The sequence below is a fragment of the Bactrocera oleae genome, chromosome 2 (assembly GCF_042242935.1).
Source record: "Bactrocera oleae isolate idBacOlea1 chromosome 2, idBacOlea1, whole genome shotgun sequence".
NCBI classification, from domain to species: Eukaryota; Metazoa; Arthropoda; class Insecta; order Diptera; family Tephritidae; genus Bactrocera; species Bactrocera oleae.
In genome coordinates, this window is record NC_091536.1 from 24,405,544 (window position 1) to 24,428,687 (window position 23,144).

At 38.4% G+C, this 23,144-nt stretch overlaps 1 protein-coding gene and 1 long non-coding RNA gene across 3 annotated transcripts in view; one reads left to right on the forward strand and one right to left on the reverse strand.

The window, feature by feature from the left end:
• LOC138858008 (uncharacterized) overlaps positions 1-12,449 on the reverse strand; it is a 29,489-nt gene extending 17,040 nt beyond the window's left edge. The window contains exons 1-2 of one of the 2 annotated variants that reach the window (XR_011397263.1): positions 12,202-12,449; positions 11,962-12,131 (exon numbers count right to left, since the gene is read on the reverse strand). This is a non-coding gene — a long non-coding RNA (uncharacterized lncRNA). Of the gene's footprint in view, positions 1-11,961; positions 12,132-12,197 lie in introns of both variants that reach the window. The other variant, XR_011397264.1, reaches the window with a different exon arrangement.
• The window catches only part of Nlg4 (Neuroligin 4), a 117,156-nt gene that overhangs the window by 72,907 nt on the left and 21,105 nt on the right, over positions 1-23,144 (forward strand). Inside the window, exons 10-11 of the mRNA XM_036377282.2 lie at positions 2,041-2,310; positions 14,868-16,019. Of these exons, the coding sequence (XP_036233175.2) occupies positions 2,041-2,310; positions 14,868-16,019 (1,422 nt within the window). The remainder of the gene's footprint in view (positions 1-2,040; positions 2,311-14,867; positions 16,020-23,144) is intronic.

Below are 23,144 nucleotides of genomic sequence, written 5' to 3' on the forward strand. Positions count from 1 at the left end.
GAAGCTTACGATGCTGTTCGAAATGATATGCGCATAAATGTTGATAAATTCAAATATTCCAGCGCGAGATTTAGGTATTCTCAAATAGACATATGCTTTTGCAAACTGTAACTCCTCCTCATCACCACACAGGTGCAAATGTGTTGGTTTTATCATGTGCAGCACGTCATGGTATTATCGCGAATGCAGGATTCAAAAAAGAGCAAATAACACTTGGCTTCCGGCTTTTGATTAAAAGTTAACATATGACACTTACAAATTTACTTTATACCTGCTAATGTTTCTGATAGCCCTTCACTCGAGCGCAGATGAGTGAAAAGAGCAAATTTGTTTCATTTATTTTATTACGGACTGTTGATGTATGAAGAATTTTTTTCTTATCTATTTTATAATACTTTTTATCAAGATCGAAACTTTTTTATGAGAAGCACATACATGATAAAGCTCCCAACGGTAAAAACTGTACTTAAATGCATGTCATCGCATATCTTCTGCTTAATCCAAGCCAACGCTAACAAATACTGAAACGGAGACTTTCAGTGGTAGAGCATTGCTTAAGACATGGCCTGTCTTGCAAATCCATTGAATTACGATGTTGGGATATCGCTTTTTGTAATGTTAAAGTTCTACGAAAATGTTTCCCTAGTTTGCCACAAAATGCTTAAATTGTTCGCTCACGTATACCATCAAAACCACTACAAATTTCACCTGGAGTGACAAAAGAAACCTAATTTTCAAGTCTTTATTATCGCCTTCGATCTTCTTGAGCCAATGCAAGCATGCTAGCGCTAAATTCATTTTTCCATTCACTTGTTATAAGTCTAGGCTGAGATGGTTTTCCAATCACTAGATTGTTGTAGGGTTCTCAACTACGTTGTCACGTATCTCTTTTGCGACCTTTACTCGGCGTCGTTTTTGCAAGAGATTCGGGGCTTTTGGTACGAGTCCAGCATTGACACGCTTCATACTCAAAATATTAATCAAAATGTATAGAGTCGATCTATAAGAGATGTTGAGCTCCTCAACTATCTCTCTGATACTAACACAATGAATTTCAAGCACCGTTTCTTTATCTCTCTCAATATAAGCGTCATTAATAAATGCGTAGGACGACTCACATGAGAGAAGTTTACGGTGATTTCATAACCTTCACTAAATGTTTTGTGTCACTCAAATAGTTGTGTTCTTAATAAAGTAGACTCTCCAAAGCAACATTTTTATCGACTTCGTAGCCGTGATTTATTCCAAAGGAAACACAAAATTTCAAGGAAACTCGTTGCTCAAGTTTATTTCCATGACAAACATTGTCAAGCAAACCGCGAACATAAAAAATGATTATACCAATGTAGGATCGAATTTCGTATTTATTAGCTTTGCGACAATGCTATTTACCCAAGATTATAGTCCTTTCGCCAGTTCATTGGAAATAACAGATTACCAAACTTATTTAATATTATTGGTTAATTGGTAAGAATTAGTGAAAGCTTTTGCGGACTCCGACAACATTTGTCAAGTTTAGTTGACGCTTTACACCGCGCCCTAAGCGCCAGAACTGATTCTACACTAAATACTCCATACTTAAACACACACTATTTAATCTACTATTTTACACAAACTCATGCAGTTTCCCATATTAAGTTACACTAAACACTAAATGGAGAAAAAATTATGTCGCAGAATTCAATGTCAAGTTCATTTTTCTTTGTCATTCGCCGCACTCGTTATCCAGCGGAGACAAAGAAAACAGCGAACCCTTTTTTGCACGTTATCTCAATTTATCTAGAAAGGGATAAACCGCTCCGATTGGTCAAAAGTCAAAACTGCAAGCAAAAACTTGAGGTTTCATTGTCATATATTCATAACTTACATGTTTGTATGTAGTTGTAAGCATTTCTTTGTTGTTGACTATATAGGTTAAGAAGTAACCCTTTTCTTTTTGAACAGCAAAAACAAAATGAAGTGCGTTATCTTTTTCAACTGCTGTCATTCTCATTCAGCTTTAGCTTATTACTACATCTTCGTCTTATTTTCTCGTTTCAGGCATGAAGCCTCGCATCAAGAACCACTTCCGCGCACACCAGCTCTCTATTTGGCTACGCCTCATCCCAGAGTTGCATCGCGCCGGCATGGAGGATGTCATTACGCGTCACAATTTATTTAAAAATCATGATGACATGAATTTGTATGAAGGGCCCGTGAAACCGGATCCCTTCGCTTCGACGCGCTTGCTACTCATCGATGATGCGCTGCTGCGAAAGGCTGGACGTGGCGGCAACCTGACAGGCAGTTACATAAGCGGCGTCTTGGGTGGTAAGTTGTCATTTATTTACTTTATATTTTTGAACCGTTCAACACAGAAGACAAATCGGCAAATATTTAGTCGAATATATGTACATATATACAAATAGGCTTCGTTATGAAGCAGAACATCGAACTCGTGTACACAACTGTGTGTGTTTCGCCCACTGTGTTTGCTGCAGCGCCCGGCTTATAACACACGACGACATGTCAACTTTGCAAACATTGGGCGCTGTACGGTACTCTTCTTTCGGCGTTCGGTTGACAGTGTTTTGCAATGGTGCCGCAGCGTCTGCGTGTCTGTTTGTTCGTCTGGCTGACCTGTTGTCTATCACTTGATCCCACAGTAAACATACAAACAATGTGATCTGAGTTGTCCTTGGACAAACACATATTTGTTTTACCAAGCAACTGATGAACTCTCGGCTTTGCTCGGTGTAAGCCGCACTTGTATTCATCGTAGACGTGCTGACTTGTGGCATGGAATGGCAATCGAACTGAAGTAGGCCACAATGTGACATTTCAATCGTTTCAGTGCAGCTGAGTGGTTCGTGATTTCACATTCCCTTTGGCTATTCGCTGCGGGCAGCGCAATCAACGCCAACTCATACGCTGACTTGTTGTCTTTCATTTTGTTGCCATATCAACGTCATTTTCCTGCTCGAAACACACCTAAACGCTGACCTACTAATGCAAAACTGTCCGATGGTGCATTCAGCGCAAAGAGTAAACCCATTGTTGTTGCAGCCATTTTGTTTCGCATAAGAGACTAATAATGTTTTCAGTGGACTTAAGCTTATGAAAGAAAATTTTACTGTTTTTTGCTTTAACCAAATTACTTTTTAATAGCAATTTAATTGGCCCAATCGGTTTGAAGTTCTTTGTGCTACTAACTGCTCGAGGTTTGCTTCTATAACAGGCTAGGTGCTTTAGTATTTTCTTTTCTGCACTTCTGAGTCGGTTCTTTTTTGCGTTAGAAAGTGCACTCCTTAGAAACTTTGTCGGAGTCGTTGATATCGGACCACTATAACTCATAGGCGGCATACAAACTGACCGATCAAAATCAATCTAAAGCACTTTGTATACCGTATAAGCAATGCAGCAATTTGAAGGATATTGCAGCTTCGTTGTAGCCGAAGTTAACGGTTTTTCCTGTTTTCATATAGCTTTACTTTCCAAAGGCGCGAGTTTCGAAGCAATCACAACTCAACCTTAACTTAAATACACAAATTCCGTTCCCTTTTCGTTGACATTTCTGCACTTGTCAGTTGCCATTTTGAAAACGGTAACAATAAAGGATGCTCCAACAATTTAAGCGCTGTAAAAAGTACTATACACAAAGCGCCTTATCACCGTATGGGTTAAGAGATATCTGAGCTGCTGCTTTATCATACGATTTTGTTGCTCAACCCACTCAATACCTATGTACTTGTGTGTGTGTGTGATTACATGTGGTTTTGTTTGGCGATTGTCTTCTAGTGTTCAAGAGCTGCCGCAAACACTTTCATATATCGATTCATTACCTCCCACCCTTCAGCCGCTATACACCACCAACTTAATCGAAGCACCTTGTATCTGACTTACACACACACACACACATGTATGCGCACATTCGCTTTTGTCTTGCTGTTGTGTTGTTGCCGACATGCCTTTGTTGTGTCCACATAGCTTTCCTTTGTTTTTGGCATAAAAGTGAATCGTAATTTCAGAACCCATTAAAATGCCACTTGCTTTGGTCTGGTCACTCAAAATGTTCAAATGTTGCCGCTGGCATTGTTGCCATATTTCCAATATTTTAATTATAACATTTCCTTTTGTTGACTTCCTGTCTCGTTCGTTTTGACTGAATGCTAACGAGTCTTTGTTTTTTTTTTTTTGCGCTTATTGTGTGCACCGAATATCGCTTCGGGGGTTCTTTGGTAATTCAGAAAATTGTCTTTTAATTTGTTTTTCTCAGAACTTCATTCTGACAATTTAAAAAGCATGTACATGTATACGTACTTGTGTCTATGTGAGTGTTTAATTATTTCATTCCTCAACCAAATGTACATGAGTATGCATAAATGTATTTGAGTATGTTTCGATGAAAATTAAATTTATTCTGTCTTACTGTTCTCTGGCAGACATACGAACATCTACACACACACACACAAACACGCACACACGTGTAATTAGGAAAATCCTTCCCGTTGCCATCCAAGTGGCAATATGGTACACACATATAATATTATATATATGTATATGTATTTGCTTTTATTTTTTCTCTTATGCTTATATAATTTGATATCAGAAACCAAAAAACTGAATTTTTGCGGCAAACTTTTGAATTAGTTCTGACATTTGCCAAAAGAAAGTTTGAATCAAAATTTTCAGTTTCACAAGAGAAAGCTATGTTAGCCAACATGTATAGTTTCATTTTCAATGGATTCCAGAGATTCTCATGATATATTAATTTATTTTATTTGATTTATCTGTAACCGAGAAAAAAGTCATTTTGACACAAATAGTTATATATATTTACAAGACAAATAAATACGGCATTACCTATTTACGAATTTAAATATAAAATTTTGAATGCTTTGGCTAATTGGTTGCAGATGCGAACTACGCTCATGAGTTATGCTAACTAAGCGCTAGTAAACAGTTTGCAGATCTTGACGTTTCCACCCGCAAAACCAGTTTTTAAGGAATTATTAATAAAGTCCTCCCATTTAAATGGGCATATCGGCAAACCCGGTGTTTCGTGTCGCAATATTTAATTCAAGGCACTAAAATAAACTAGAGCTTGATCGCATTATTAACGCTTAAAAAATTGTCGTGTTGGCATTAGAGAGATATCAGAGGATCGCAATATCCCTTATGTACCGACTCAACACATTTTGGTTAAAGTTTTGGGTATATATCTTGTTAATGCTAGCATCGTACCACAAGACCTGAATCTTTTGCAAAAACGACATCGAGTAGAAGGTCGCAAGAGAAATGCTTGACCACATAGTTGTGGACGCTACATTCATCAAAGGCATTATTACTTGTGACGAGACGTAAGCTTATTAATATGACGTCGAAATTGTCAAATAATCTCGCGAATGGCGCTCCAAAAATAAGCCAAAACCAAAAAGCCACGTCAAAGTCGGTTAAAAATCAAAAAGAGCCTCGTGTGAGGCATTTTAGCACGAAGTTTTTCCGACAACAATATTGAAAGCTTTATTAACTTTTACTCCCAATAAATAGTTGTTACTTGAATGAACCGTAGAAAATTTGTGTAGATAGACTTTCACCTAAATCATTCAAACCATTTGGCCACCTGTCTTAGCTTATCTTCCAAAAGCTTTCCAACTGGCTTACTTTTTACAGCATTGGAAACAAATTTTAATATCTTTTACTGACACGAAGGTAGTTCGAATTTTTTCAAAAGCATATTAGCAACCAATTAAAATGTCAAACTCTTCCGAAAACAACCATAGCAACAAACTAAATTTATGTAAGGCAGCAATTAAATCGACGACATTCTCCGACGAAAGCACTCAACTGAAGCATCTTAACGGCAACAGGGAAAATTATTATTTTTATTCTTTGTTTCCATCCTTTCTTGCATTCATTGTTGTGTATACGTGTGTGTTGTAAACCTCAAACCGGAACGGTAATTTACGAGCGGCTTTGCTGCCTTCACTTCATACTCATAACAATTTTCGGCAATGTCAACACAATAATCGCTGTTGTTGCTAACCATTTTTTCAAGTCAAACAGATTGTCTTTGTTTTATTTGTGCAGGCAAATTGTGGCCGAATCGAATATTTCAACTTGAATGAGCAAAATATTCCCAAATTTCACTCGCATACCGATACTATCAAATAAACATCGTCGCATTCGTGTGAGTGCCAATGTTTTGCCATTAATACCGCAGCTGGGGAGGAAATTTAGATTTGGGAAAATTGTTGGGGCGTAGGTGAACTATTCGGTCGGTCCATTAAACGCACTGACCAATGCCGGTAATTGTCTAAATGTGGTAATCATAATAGGATTGGAGTAATTCTGGTAATATTGCGAATGACCGAATGGACTGTTTCGTACTTGTATACATAACACAAGAGTTTTGATTGTAATAACACCGTCTATGGTTTAACTGTAAAATCCCAAGTCATGCAATTTGCCTAATTGACTAGGCTGCAGCACCCGTTCGCATGATTATTTTGCAAAAATCGATGTTAATAATGTGTGTGTGTGTGTGTGTGTGTGTGTACTGAAAACCACCTAAACGCTGTAGTATGCTACAAACTACACTTTAACTAGTTCCATGTAAGCAACTGGTGTGTGTTTTCAGGAACTGATGTTCTACGAGGTAACTATTCATATTTCTGTCAATATTTCGTTGAGAAACGTACCACTGGCTCAACAAATATCTTCTTAAAAAATACTTTTAAATACCATTTTATTTTTTTTTCTTTTGTGCACTTTTCTTAACGTTCAACTATTTACTTTTACCAATATTTTACTGTTCCAGTAGAGTTTGCTTTGTATTTATAAGCGTACCTTTCGTGGGTAATGATAACTTTTAATTACCAATTAAATTACTTTTCTTTGTGCACATTTTTTTACTTTTACTATCATAAGCTCATTTGTTCAATTGTTTCGAATCAGAAATTTTTCTGTTTAGTGCGTGTTTCATACCAGTTTACCGTTGTGCAGGGTTACAAACCAAGGCATAATACGAAAGCAACGCTTGAGAGAAAAGCAATTTGTCGTCTAGGAACAGTTTAACATATTTGAGAGTTCCTTCTCCCTGGGAGACCGCTTTGTGGGTAAAATAGTTCTGTAATTACTTGCAGAATACACATACAAATACACACGCTGGTACATTCTCATTCAATTTTCCCTTTTATTCAAAATGCTCAAAAAATAGTAACATTTTTGTCTCGTATGGGTTGCTTTTGTTGTTGCTGCTTTCGACTTTAGATCTGGCATATCACGGCCATTTCTTGCAGCTCGCACAAGTGAAATCCGTAAAAAGGTCTTCGTTAAAAGCAAAAATAAGTTTAATAATCACACAAAAAGGTCTGAGCTTTGGGGAAAACGATGCGAAGAACTGCCTTTGGCACAACTCGACTGCGGTCATTATTATTTTCACGAAAAGACATGGCAACAAGCATACCTACATATCGTAGCATAAGATAAAAGTGGTCAGCAATATAAGCGACTGACAATGTCATAAATAAATAAGGAGAAAGGGGCGTTCGTGCGCAATTGGCAGTTAAGCTGGCCGATAAAGGGCAGGGATTTGTACAGATCCTGTGACTTGAATATTGTTTTTTTTTGCTCGTGCTTAGGTAATCATAATAATTATAAAATTAAATAGATATACAAATAAAATCCTTTTAGTATGTGTTCAATATTTCAACAATGTTTCTACTTGAATATATATTTATATAAATATGTAAAAAAAAAATTTTTTTTGTTAGTTCGGTTGAAATTCAAGCATATGGTGATGGTAACGAACATTACCCAATTGATTCAAAATTACGAGCTCATTATAGATGTTTTCCATAGTAAATGCAATCTGATCTAGAAAAATGTGTTTGATATTATTGCCTGTGGCAACCATGTTTACTAGTATTTGCCTCTATGAGAAATATTCAACACACACAAAAAATAACAAATTCCAATTTTCACCTCGTCAATACCATTCAGTCTACACAACAACAATGGAATCGCATAAATTTTAATTAAAAAGTCGCCGGAATCTCGGTCAACAGATGCATGAGCTAACAAAATGAAGCTGGCAAATATTTAAATGAAAGATATGCAATAGTTGCACAGAAAGCTAAATATAAAAAATTGCATTGTAAGCTTTTAAATAACATAATACATTGCAGCTACCACATAATACCGCATGCAAGCAAGTAAATACAACTAACTGTAAATAATAAAATAATAAAAATAGAATACCGAATGGATCAACGCACAGTCACTGCAATAGAATGGAATGGAGAGAAATGGAATGGATTAAATGGGAAGGCCTGTTGGCAGCATCAGCTCAATGAAAGCAAATTTGCACAACCGTTATTGCATTGCGAGAATGCGTTTGTTGCTACAATTTTGCTGAATTTGCAGTTCAACAACTCTTCCTGTGGAAAATAATAACGTAAATGGCAAACAATTGTATTTCAACAAATGAATAAAATCGAACAAATAACTCTCTCAATGAGAGCGATCTGAAAACAATTTGGAAAAACTGTACCACTATAGTAAGAGCAACAACAGAAAACTAGTTGTTATAAAACTACTTATAAATAAAGCAAAAGCAAGATGATAAATAAGTGCAAAAATCAGTCACCATTCGACGATGTCAACGACCTCGTTGCGTGAAGCCCGCAGCAGCAGCTATGGCTGGCGTATTTGACTAGCGGCTGAGCTGGTATTCGGCCAGACAGACGGCCGCTCGACCACTCCGTCGTCTGGTCAAAAAGAAGAAAAGAAAACTTTGGGGCAACGAACCGGCGGAAGGATTAAGCAAATTCGAAAAACAAATCCAGAGGCAGCGATTGCGCAAGATCGGATTTTTTATTTTTGTGCATCTGTGCGGGAATTGAAACCACTGAAATGTCACTCAAACATCACAACTATATACTATATATAAAACAGACAAACATATGTACTTCGTATATATGCGCGTGTATATCTGTAGGCAAATATATATTTTTGTCAAATATAAACAGCAATGTGAAGCAGAATTTACTGGCCAGCAGAAAGTCAACATGCAAAATGTTTTAAGTATAATCCACTAGCATTCAAATATTTTTACTAATATTCTGCTTTTTTCGGGTTGCCGGAGCATTGTATGTTTGCAAATATTTCTCTCTGAATTTCAATAACATCTCAAAGAATAACAGCTATATTCCGTATAGAGTCAGACATAAGCACTGAGGTCTACGTAGTCGGTAACTGGGAGCTTGAAAATGTATGGCATGCTTTAAAGGCACGAATTGTGCAATGTTTTATTCTGAGTTCTTCATTGGTATTTGATTTATTTACCGGAAAGTGAAAGAATCATATAGAAATGAATTGTGAAGTATGGGTGGAAGGCGTGGCTAGATTGCGATGTTGCCCATTTTCACAATGAATCATAACATCTTGTTATCCTCATCATTTACATTTTTATGTGTCACAAACAACTGTTAGGTGTACGAAGTTTCGTTTTACTCTCTGTAGCAACATGTTGCGAGAGTATAAATACACGAACTATGAAACATTAATAAGAGAATATTAAACACAAACTATAAAATTCGAACACAATAATTGAAATGTCATTGCTACAACTGCTACAACCTGTTGTACGGAAACAAATAAACAAAAAAATTGTGATGCCAGCAACTTTTTAAATATCTTAAATTTTATCGAGTCTGAAATTCGGATTCGACGTGTAAGCACGGAAGCTTTGTCTAAATTACAGTCAATATATTTAGGAATTCACACAGCTGGTCTCTTCTCTTTTAATTACTCAAATTACTAGAGCTCTATTTAATTATCCAACGAGAAATGGAATTTTTCATTCTCTTTCAATGAAGTTCTAATCTAATTTGTTCAGACCACAATACGGAAAGCAATTCTTCATTGAGCAACCAAAAACCGGTAGTCTCCAAACTAAATTAAAATAAATTACCCAATTCGTTCAACTTCTACATTGTGCCACAATTAATTAAGCAAATTTTTCAACTGCTTTCATATGCATAAAAGCCAACTGCACTTAAAACACCGAAGTAGCCAAGCACTTCACGAGACTTACTCTCCAACTACTCAAACGAAAGCACAAACCTGAAATTTAAACTGTTGCTAGCAACATTTTTAAAAGTCATACCAATACACTACAACAACAAAAACTCAAAAAAAAAACATTGAGAATTTCAACAAAGTTTCGCAGAGCTTTCCACTTGAGCAAAAAAACTGAGCAACATGGATATAAATCCAGCAGCGGCAGCAGTTTAAGGACAATTCCGCAGACGACAAAGCCAAACTGAGAAAATTGAGTGGCACAGTGTGCCTTGAGTGAAAATAGAAGGGAGAGACTGAAGAAAACGTCTAAGACCAATGAATCCAGGCAGCGGTGTAAGCGAACACAATGCCAGCGATAATAGAAGAACCACAGTTTATCTTGGCCGCCAAACCGCAAAGAGCCAGTTTAAACTTTGTTGCAACGGTAAAGAAACAAAACCAAGTGACCTGGTGTAAAAACTGCTATGGATGATGATGCGGTGGCTGTTGGGGCGAAGGCAGTAGTCGCCACGTTAGACATTTCCCAACCGTAAACTTTTTGGAAGCCACAAGACAACTTTTATTTTCGGACTGTCGGCCGCAGTGTGTTTGAAGGCTTGAGAAAAAGTTGGGAAGAAAAAAGCGAAAAACAAAAAATTGTTATTAAGTTTGTGTGACGGCTGCTACTTCAATTCACATGTGGGCGGCTGCACTGGCTTAGTAGGCGGCGCAACCATTAAAATAAGGCTCACGCACTTCCCTTCGAGCGAAGGCGGAAAACGCCGCTAAGATTAATGTGACCCAATGCGCGTGTCTGGCAGATGGATGAAGCATATACAGAGTTTAAATCTGTCATTTGCACCTGAAAATATACCACGAAGAAACGTTGCAGAGATACCCGACTTCAAATGAATTGAGTTCTTTTCCACTTCTATACCTTCTTTCCCGAACACACAAAGCCCAGCAAAGAAGAATCAATAACGTAGGGTTCGCACTTCAAACTGAGCTCGCCATAAATATTATATAAAGGAGAATATAGAAGCATATAGAAATTCAAACGTTAAAAGCACATAGTTAGTATTAAATAAACCTATTATACTATGTCGGAGGAAATTTGAAATTCCGTCTAACGGAAAGTGAGCGCAGTTATTCGAAGAAAATGTCGGAGACAATATAATATATATCGGACCAATATAACATATAGCCATACAAACTGAAGGATAAAAGTGAAGATAGAATTATTACCCAATTATGCTATAAAAGTGAACCTGTGAAATTTATTATAGCTGCGATTCAGCCGAAGTTAACGCCTTTTCTTGTTTTTGCGAAAATTACTTCGTCATAAAAGGTTTTTTTTTTGCGTAAAAGTAAACGAACTTTTTACACTTTTTATGGCTTTGAAAGAAATTTACCGGAAATAGATGTGGCTAGCTGCTGAGAACTCTGTTCTTGCATCTTGATCTTAGTCGTTTATTTGGCGTATTGCCCGATTATGAAAATAGTTTCTATTTTGTGTTTTGAGTAATAATGCTGAGGTAATATATTATAAGTTATGCGCTATTCACTGCGCGTTATCTAAAGCAGTGAAACTTTTTATTACTATTAATTACTACTTTAAGTTAACAAATTTTCAAGCGCAATATAAACTGAGGGCAACGCCGTAAGCACTAATTTAAAGTTCATACCTTACAGTTTTTAGTAAACTCAACCGTGTTGTTTACTTTTCTCTCATACCTTTCTTTATTACACCAAACACACACCCTGCAGTGTGCTCTTACAAATGTGTACTGGCTTTCGTATTTAATTTTCTTCACTCTCTGGCAAAAAGCCGGAGAAAAGCCGCAGCATTTCATTCACTTTTTTCGGTTGAACTAATTTAAACTGTCACCGCAATGTTTACAAAGCTTTTTTACTCACAATTTTTCTATGTGTAGATTTTGTTTTTGTTATTGTTGTGATGATAGCTACAATGTTGTTGCCTTTAATTTTTGTCGGTTTCTTCCTGGCTTGCCACAACGCTCCACACAAAAATGTCAACCGCAATTAAACAAACGGAACTCGGTGGCAACAACTGGCGGAAGCAGCAACTACAAAAAGGCGATTGCAATTGCAACAACGAAATAAATAGAAATAATTCACATATATTTACATACATACAAATATGTTTACATCCAAATAAATAAGTAGGCGAAAATGCAACACGACTGAGAGACAGACAGACAGATAAACAGACATACACTGCAAGGACGTTGTCACAGCTACAGTGGCCTAGTGGTGACTCGCATTAGCCATGTGGCACTGGAAGCTGACTGCTGGTCGCCGCGGCTTGGTGGTGGCGACTGCGGCTCGTACCGTGCTGTGGCTGACTGCACTGTCGACATTGTCAACTTGACTGTCAACTTGACAATCACAGGGGCGGAATGAATGAGCGCATATCCACAGCAATAGCGGGGGCTACAACAAGTCGGATACCGGGGATATGGTATGTAGAGAATGAACAGAAATATATTCGGTCGAAACGTCGCGCAAGAGAATATATGTCAAACAAATAAAGCGAGGGAAAGATGTGCAGTGCCCATCGCTCGCCATCTCCTCTTTCAGTTATCTGTACGGCTAGCATTTGCCGAAGAAGCAACGAAGAAAAATTTAATAATTTGCATACAGCTACGAAACTCCGTTATCAGAGCGGAAAGCGGGAATTGAAAATATTTATTTACCGGATAGCTGTGTTGATGCAGTTGGTTGATGAACAAATATTGTTGACCCAATATTTCGTTAAAAGTACTATTGTACAAAGAGAATAAGGGGAAAGGTGAATGCAAAGCTAGCCTGAAGAGTGCAGAAGGCAGAAATGAAGCCAAAAAGATACAGATAATAAATATCAGTGCTTTTAAATAAGCAGAAAGGGCATAAATTCCGCTCAAATAACATATTTGTTGATACTTAAAATGAGTTAATTATTTTTTCACTTGAGAGAAAATGTATTTTTTTCTTAACTAGACGGAAATTAGTGTGATGGTGCGAAGCTTGAATACCGAGCTTGTCACTTCGTTGCTTGTCGAATTCATTGAACTTTGCTAAAAAATTAGAACATCTTTTCGATAAAAATATCTTCTTCGCGAAGAGCTAAAGTAAAGCTCTCTAATACCACATTAGCGTACGACAAAAATCCCGCTATACAAAACACTATTTACTCTTCTTGTGTAAAGTTATTGACAAAAATTAATTGGAACTGTGTAGATTCATGACTGTCCTTCTACAAGTAGTCACTTTTATAAAAACTCGTACAAGGTCGTTTAATAAACGTAGTACTTTCCCAATAATTTTTAGACACATTTTCAATTAGCAAACTTTGAAAGCAATTATAACTATCCAACGGAGTGCTTCAACTGCTGCATAAATAGACTTCTTTCGTTTAGCCGCTGGAACCACCTCCGCAATCCACAACTATATTCAAGCAACTTTAGCTGCCACACGGAAAGATTTCGAGAAAAAAAACAAGTTCGTGGCCAACGATGTGATTAGATAAATGATCTCAAATGTCGGACATTCTTTCCAATTAATAAAAAAGACACTAAAGCATTTTTTTCTACTTTCACTTAAATAAAGTACGCTTTAGTTTTCCAAGTACACTGCGCGCGTCCTTCACACTGTTCAGTGAATCACTCTTTGCCTTTCCACACCACAAATGCAATTATCATTAATTCACTTGTTGGTCGGTGAGTGCACATCGGTCCATCATTATGGGCGTAGCGCGGCGACGTCGAGTGTCTTCCTAAGTACTTCACTGGCAAAGTTCATTACGCTTTCACAATGGCAACAACAGCAATTACAGTTATGTAAAATGAGGAATGTGAATTACAACAAAATGAGTGGCTACAACAAGCGGTACTTACAACAGCATTAGCGGTTAAAGATGCAGCTGCAGCTGTAACTGAAGCTGAAGCGCACTTGACGTGAGGCGCTCACGCTCTGCAGCATTGGTATTCGATTTGTGCGAGTACACAGAGTCACGTGCATTTTCACTGGTGGCTTCTATCTATGGCTTTTGTTGGTCGCTCGATTTTCTGACATACTCTATGTATTTTGCTAATTAAATGCAAGTGGTAAGTGGAACTTAGGATTCTACACCACACTGCATAGAGCGATCTCTCGAGTGTTCAGCATTTAAGACAATAACTTGGTGAATGAATTTTCAAAGCAATAAGCCTGCGAAGAATACAAGTTCGACGTGATTAAATCCATCAGATGTTCAGAGCGTTTGCGACTGCTGATTTGTTTGTTTTAATCCATTTACTGCATAAATCATTCGTTCTCTTCTCTCGCTGGTGGTGAGTATGGTTAACAGTAGTGAAAGTTTTCTTTAAAGCTTTTGCTTTTAGAAAGTAAAATGGCTTTTGGGAATGATAATTAGACCTCACTCGCTTGTTACATAGCTTTTAATACCTTTTGAGGTTAGGTTCGCATCTGAGGTATGCCTTAAAACAAAGCTTTATTATAGATCTCTAGCTCCATCGCTGTAGCAGAAAGTATCCCGGAAATGTGTAGTACTTGAAGTCCCAACCGCCTAGGTAAGGCAAGTAAATAAATACATTGCTTATAAAAAAACAACAAATTCCAACTTCCCAAATTAAGGAACAATCTATACCCGGGGCGTATACTCGCACACCTATGTAGCTCATTAACTCAAACTTCATATTGCCCGCTAACACAAGCTCATGTACCATATGCATAAACACAGCTCAATTAAAAATTCCATTTAAAATATTACCTTCTGAAATCAATAACCCCTCTCTCTTAATGTATTGTCCATTTCTTTGCAGTGACCACCGTGGAGCCGAATATGTTCACCACATGCATACCCATCGGCGGCAATTACACACCCGGTGCTGGCGCAGCCACCAGCGGCGCGTTCGCTCCCAACACATTGGCCAACTCCTCGACCGACTCACTGTCCTCTGGATTTGAGGCAGCCGGCTATGCGGCATACTCCACGGCACTAAGCGTGACCATTGCCATCGGTTGCAGTCTACTCATCCTCAACGTGCTCATATTTGCTGGCGTCTACTACCAGCGCGACAAAACACGGCTGAAGGTGAAGACTTTGCAGAAGCAATACCAGCAACGCAGCATGCACCAGCAAGTTCCCTATCCACCCGATCCCATTAAGCACGCGCACTACCACATGGGACATTCGCAGAGTGCAAATGTTATTGTAGACGTGGAGAATCATGGTGGCGACCCCAGCGCTATGTTATTGGCCGCCGCGGCAGCAGCCGCAAATGCAGCGGACGTTAAACCACCACCATCGCATATTTGCGCAAACACCGGCATGCAGATGGGCGGCTCAGTGCAACAACAACAAGCAGGTGGCAGCAGTATTGACCTCTGTGGTATAGCATCCTCGGCCGCCAAGCAACAGCAGCAGCAGCAGCAACATCAACAACAACAGCAACAAGGCGGCACTATTATGGTCAGCGGGTCGCCAGACATATCCGGCGGGCTAATGGGCAGTGGTGGCAGCTGCAACGTGACCTATAGCACGACAACTAAACAGCAGCATCAACAACAACAACAGCAACAGCAACACATACAACAACAGCTACAAAGAGAGCACATGCAAATCAAAGGCATGAATTCACAAACATTCGGACGCATCGCGACAAGCGGCAGTGGCAGCGGGGGTAGCGCAGTCACAATGACCAGCAATATCGCGTACAATGCCGGCATGATGACGCTCCCTAAGGCCGGCGCATTACATCACACCAACTCCGTGAATTACGGACGCAATTCAGGTGTGAGTGGCGGTGCTGTTGGCAACTCCGGCAATGGCGGTGGTACCAGCATAACGGCAGCGCTGCTCGACTCACGTGGCAATTTATTGCTAACTAGTGGCGCAGGCGTATCTATGGGTGATTGCATGACATTGCCCAGGAACCTCGCTGCCTCTGCAGCACGGCATAGCACCGTGACAGGTAAGTGCTTCCCTGAACATGCCACATCTGACACAAAATAGAGCAATAAAAGAAAATGGAAGAAAAAAGGGTGCACGATGTGAAGGAGTGCGTGTGAGTGTGCTGTGAAGCATAAACAATGAAGCAATCAAGTCACTTTGAATGCTCCCGGTAGTATTTATAGCCAATGCTGTGAACTAAATAGTGAAATTATTCGATGAACGAACTTATAGCCACGCATTCGACGCAAGTAGCCTTTACAAAAGCATTGACATTATGTTAAATGTTGGAATGGTCCGTATTCTTATACATTTACGATCTCTGGATCAGCCCTTAAACCTAACCTAACCCAATGATGCTTTCTCTTCATTGATGTGCTCAAGCGAATTTCTCTATTCGCGCCTTTCCACTTTTCTTTGAAGAATTCTTCAAATTTATAATTTATCAATAAAAGATCCAATCATATCAATATATGGATCCAAATTTTCGTTTAAACATTTGCAAACATGCTCTCTTCACTTCGCACACATGTACATGATATATAACCTGATCTAGAAATAGCTTGGTGTTCTGCTATTCTCGAAGTTATCGTAACATTTAATAGAATATTCAAGTCCATTGGCGGTATTCAAATTTGTGGTATAGTGAAATAACGCACAATTATGACATACAAATATTAGTATGTGGTACTCCGGCATCTACGATATACTCTATGCTTTTGTAAGGCAGACCTCACGACAATTCGAGCAGTTAATCGTTTGACACGCCGAACAATTTACGCTCAATTACCTAAACACCACTAAGAGGTTAACCGTGTGTTATTACTTGTATTTTGTTGTTGTTACTTGAGTGTAATATACAAGTATGTATTACCCACAGTCCTTGTATGTTTCTATCCAGCGTATTTATGCGTTTAAGTGCGGTAACTTAAAATCTTCCACCAGTTTATATAAAAGCAAACTCAATTGAGTTACGAACTTTCAAGAAGCCTGGAGTGCAATAATAACATAAGCATCGAGATATGCATACTCGATCTCTCCTGATAGTTAGAAAAAATCAAAATTGATTGAAAAAAAGATTGGACAGCAGCGCCTCATTTAATTTGTAGTCCGACTTGAAAAATAATCAAAATATTACTTACAACGAAATATTTACGAAAAGCTGAAAATATGCAACAAGACTTTGTCGTTCATTAATCAAACATTAAGGGATTCTGGCTTGGGCTTAATGATTTTCCCAAAGTAATATCACTAGATAACTTCTAAATCAAAATAAATAATCATGTCTGTAACGTATTCGTCTCCCTATTGTAACGGTTGTGAAGAAAGATAAGTAAACGTAACCGTGCAAAATTTCAGATCGATGTCTCAAAAACTGAGTGACTAGTTTGCGTATAAACAGGCCGACGAACGGACGGGCATCACGGTCTCCACTCAGCTCACCATGCTGATCATATATGGAGAAAGGATCTCCGACATTTCCTTTTGGATGTCACAAACATCGTGGTAACTTTAATATGCCCTGTTTAGAGTTTGAAAATTGTGAAGTCTCTGAATGAGTGCAGATGAACAGCTATCGACTATTTTGAAAAAAATCAAACTATCGGACCGTCTCTCTCATAAAGAAGCACCACGAGAGTCACATTTACAGATTACCTTCAAGTTATAACAATAACTTTCCACAGCCAATCTAAACTTAAAAGTAAATTTTAACGTTATTAAGCAAAAATTAATGCGCAACCAATCAGGCATGCACACACATAATGACTCATGAAAATGTCATAAAAAATGCTAAATCGTAAAAAGAGAATTTAATGTGCACGCATCAGCAGATTAACTCAGCACCCCCCACCAGAAGACTAGCAGCTAAAACAGTGCTTAGATAAAGCAACCCAGTAGGAAAAGTTTTACTTTAATAATATTATTTGAAAATATAGTACAGCTCGAAGTTCCAAATATTTTACTACCTCACCTATTATTTGGCAACTTACACCTAACTTACTGTGTTCGGCATTCATGCATTAAGCGGCCTTCTGCACGGCGGTCTCTCATCTCTCCTAACTACTCTGTGCGGAGTGGGCACTCCCTGCTACAAATACGAAATAAACACATTTTCACTGAGGCACGGTCTGTTGTAAACAATTTTATTTATCAGTGACATTAAATCGAAATTGTGTAGTAGACAATTTTCGGCAAATTAAATCAACTTGCATCACTGGTCTACACCTAACTTTTCCACTATTGCTTATTATATATATGTATAATTGACATATCAATATAGAGCTTCGTGCAATCGTTGTCCATCCACAGTTGATTAAACGACCGAGCAGTGTTACAAAGCTGCAAGAGGTTTCTTACAATTTTCTGCCTCATCATTTGGCATATTCTCGTATAAATCGAAATAATTGCAGGAAATCACAAGGAGACTGACTGCCCTGTGACTCCGCTAGTAATGGCAACTCTGCCCACAACATGAGCACTACTACCGTCATAAAAACTCATTATGTTGCAGTAGCGACTGTAATTTGCCGATAAGTCGAAGGTGATCCCCGAAGAAAAAAAGCAGAAACTATGAGGAATGAAATGAGAGAAGTCAAGTGAGGCAAAATATTTGCAATTCCAGCTGATGTACAGGCGGTTATGCATGTGGCATTTTGCTAAACATGAAGAAGATGAATTCAGTCTAATAAGGGCGCAAAGTAACGGTAAAAAAGAGAAAAATAAACTTGTGGAAATCATTACAAGTCTTAGTGGCTGTCATTTTTCGCTGACACCACCTCAACTCAAGCCAGCAATATTGCGTGAGCTGAGTAAATCAGCTAGCAGCTGAGTGCAACTGCACCTAACCTAAAATAAAACACATTTCAGATCCTACACAGCCACTTCAACCACGACTAATGATTTCGTTTAAGCAAGCACCGTAACGCGGAGCATGGTTGAACACAGGCCAGCAGCTCTTGTTCCTATATACAATATGCATGCATACTTATATACATAATATATATATGTATATGTATTTAGATGGTGGAAGACAGCAATGCAGCAATATTTGCGAAAGCATCGGAAAATGTTTCTTTTCACACTTAAGTGGCACAGACGTCAGCGAAATTCATAAAAACTAACGGTACACCCAGTTCTGCGCTCAGCAATAATAACTTAGAAAGTCAGTTATTGGAAAATCTAAATGTTCCCGGTTGATTGCACGCTCAGCTCGAGTTGTTCAATTGTATCGAAAGTGTTGCTGAGTGCGAAGTTCTCGGCAAGTAGTGCTTTAAACAGTTTGACGAGCAGTGTAACACATTTATTTGCAGTTGCAAATGCCTTTTTAATTTATGGCTACAGCTGAAGAACATTTCAGAACTCTACAAGTGGGAGTTTAGCAACTTGACGTTTTGTTATTTGATTAAAATGCCAAAATCATTTCGAGTTTTCGCTAGTTCAGCAGCTAACGCTTAGAAGTACCCTCCTTTATAATTTAAGTATGTTATTTTTGAAGACGAATCGATAATCTTCCGACCAATAGGTAAGTGAGTCACGAAAACTTGCGCTTCATACCTTATAACTGTTAATCGAAAATAAATTAACAAACGAGACTTTAATTTGACTCAAAAGCTCTGAAAGTTGTTTCTCCTCCTCGCCTAACTTATACAATGTTTTCGGTATACATTCAAGCGGAAAGGCGGTGGAGTTGTTGTTAACGAAATCTTTCGCTTATTTTTTCTATTTTCCCTTGTTTATGTACATTTTATTTACCGATTTATTGACGCTGTATTTTACACTTGCCATTTATGCCACTTAATTTGGACTTCCTCAGCCACCTTTTGGCTTATGCAAGACGTTTTGCCGAATACAAGCATTCGTGCGAAATAAAAGCGACTAAGCAGCAATCTAAAATATAGCAATACCAAGTGTTACTTTATGCCACCCTCTTCCACTTAATGGCGCTTTAGATTTATTCGCTTACTAAGTATTATCCTGTTTCAAGTACCACGAGCTCAATATCGCTTTAGCAGCCACTTGAACCGATAATCCGTTTCTAGCATAATTGTTCGACCCTTTTCTCTTTTAATAGCTGCAATGGACATTTTATTGGCTTGTTAAGTGGTCACCTACTCTAGTCGAGTTTTATCACCTTTTATTCAAGTGTTAAATAATAATGAAGACTTTATGACTTTTAATAGAAATAATTCATCACAAGTACAAGTACCTACATGAGTATGTGTATATGTGTTAGAGTGTTACATTACGTAATGTGACTTATTTTATTATTCAATAATTTTATTTCTATGAGGAAATTCAAATTACCCAAATCACAGGTCACACAACGACCGTCTATGTGTATATAATACACTAAGTAGTTCTTCACTTTCAGAGATTCTATCTGAACCATATAGCTGCCATACAAACTGAGCAATCAAAATCAAATTTTTATATAGTAAACTTTTTTATTCGGCAAATTATTTAACGAACTTTGACGTAGATTTGTGTTCAAAATATTAAAGTTTTCATATTGACACAATTTCTATTCCAACGCGTACGAAGTCCTGCTACTAATTGAAAATGCGAAAATTTCAAAACGATTTATTACTAAGGAAAAGCGATCAACATGAGCATAGATAATTGCAGATTTGCAATGAAAACTGCCCGAGCGTTTCTGAATTTCGGCTAGATGAGGGAGAGTTTGTTGGGAGTGTATGAATATTTTGCTGCTCAAAAGAGTGAATATACCATACAAGTATATGGGAATCGCAACACGCAGCCGGTGTAGTTGGGGTTGCAGTCACTTTCCGCTTCTGAATGTGCGTTATTGTTGTTGTCAACGTTTATCTATCAACGCATCTATAGCACATACACGCGCATGCACACACACAAACGTAAGCATAGTACTTCAGTACTCGTGAAGATTCGTTTGGGCAGACGTTAACGCAATTTCGCCGTGACATTGTTACATTTCATTATAGCAGAATGCGAATGCGAAAACACACATACATTCACAGCATACATGGCTGTACATAGCCACAGCGGCGGAAGTTGATTAGCGCCGCATTGGCTGACAGCCGGAAATGGTATCATAACTCACTACCTGCGTCCCACACCAATAGCATTCTACCATGCCACCCCGTGGCGCTGCCCATAAGCATTCAATGTTTGGCATTGTCAGTGCTGTATGAGCGGCATATTGCACCAATTACCTTGCCGCAAATTAAACAAAGCTTAACGCACCAGCTGATGCTGCGGTAGCGAATTTCGGGCAGCAACAGTTTCGATTTTGATTTTCCGATATACCTGTGGCGTAAACACAATTTATCGGGGCGGCTGCATGTAGCATGCATATACGAACGTATTTGCAACAGCGTCGCAATGTCACGAACAATGCAATAAGCACGCCACAAAGCAACTACAATACGACCACCACAGCAGCTGTACACAATTACCTGGGACGGTGTCACTTCGCCTCACCCTCTCCGCACACACTATTCGCTAGCGCATTTGCAACGATTTCTTTCCATCATTCCTAGTAAACACGTGCGTGGTAAAAAGCGGAATACTCACATGAAATGCAATATTCTGTTTTACAGGAATAAGAGTACAATGCTTGGCCAATCAGCGCTGCACCAGCTTCCATGTAATTAGTAATGTGCTGCAATTTTCATTTTGATTTATGTGTTGCGTATGTTGCAGCTTGTGCTTGCCGAAAATACCCTGATGTGTGTTGTTTTGCTACAAGTATGCCGAATTTCCAAACGGAAAACGTTTTGCTAGTTCTTTCCAAGCCAAGTTTTTTGATAGAAATAACTTTTAAGTCGAATTAAGGTTACTTAATACGAAACAAGTAAAGAAGCGCTAAATTCGGGTGTAAACGGACATTTTATACTCTCACAAGGAGCAAAGCCGCAGAAATTCTTGGTTTGTAAACGGTAAAGTCGACGAATCATATGGAATTTAAAATTGGTTTACTTGGAAAGTAGGTGTGTTCGTGGTCCGATTTCGCCCGCAACATAGGAATGTTAGAATAATGTTAGGCACCAGATTTGGTCGAGTAGGTCTTGAGATATGGGATTTCACCCAAAGGTGAGCGGTGCCATACCCATTGTTCAAATTTAATATCGTTTCCTGTGAAATGCTCACATACCTTCTTAGGTAAACATTTAATGTTTCTGACACATTTATTATTGAGTTATCTAATGCGATTCCTTTTACCAAATAACAGTTTTGCATCACATTGTGGAGCACTTTATAAGTTTTCGTTTAATGACATTTTGTGAGCGTGGCTATTTTCTGATTACGCCCATCTGTAATACCAACCTCCCTTATTCGCCACGGAACAAGCGTACCAAGTTTCATCACATATCTCAGTTTTTGCTCAAGTTATCGCTTGTACGAACAGACGGACGGACAGGCAGTTAATCGGAATTCAACTCGTCTCATCAGCCAGATCATTTATTTATGTAGTACAGGGGAAAAAGTGGCTGAAATTTGACAAAACAGAGTAAATTGAACACAATTCGATAGGTGCAAAAAAAAAATCCGAAACATATGTTTAAGAGCGTATATATGGTACAGTAGAACTCCATATATTAATTGATTGGAACTGAAAGGCATCAAATCCGTGTTAAAAATGCATAAAGTCATGCATTTATATAAATTTGACAGACTGTCACTCACTTTCTAGCAACAAGCTTAAGCAAATTTAAAGTGGAGTTAAAACATTACTTTTCACAAACCGGCGGAAGTGGACAAGACGAAAACGAAATACCAAAAATGACCTTGGCCAGCATTCTGCCACCATTACAGGCCACTTACACAACAACCAACAATATCTAATACCGTGAGACATATGTCTCTCTCATTTAAAGCTTTTACTCTAGCAAAGGTTGTTGGTGGTATGGAAAGGTCAATGTTTACCATTACTCACACGGCTCGCAGCCCATTTGCAGGCGTTCTTCTGCTGCTGATTGACCCGTAATTGCCACTTTGTTTGCGTTAACAATGCTGCTGCTGATTTGTAGATCCGTGCAAGCTTGTTGTTGCTGTCCAAATATGTGTGCGCTATGGTAAAAGTCATTGATTTCCACTGACATTTGATTTTTGCTCTTTTTTTTTTTGTAAATTCTACCTTTAATCATATCATATGGCTTCGCTACCC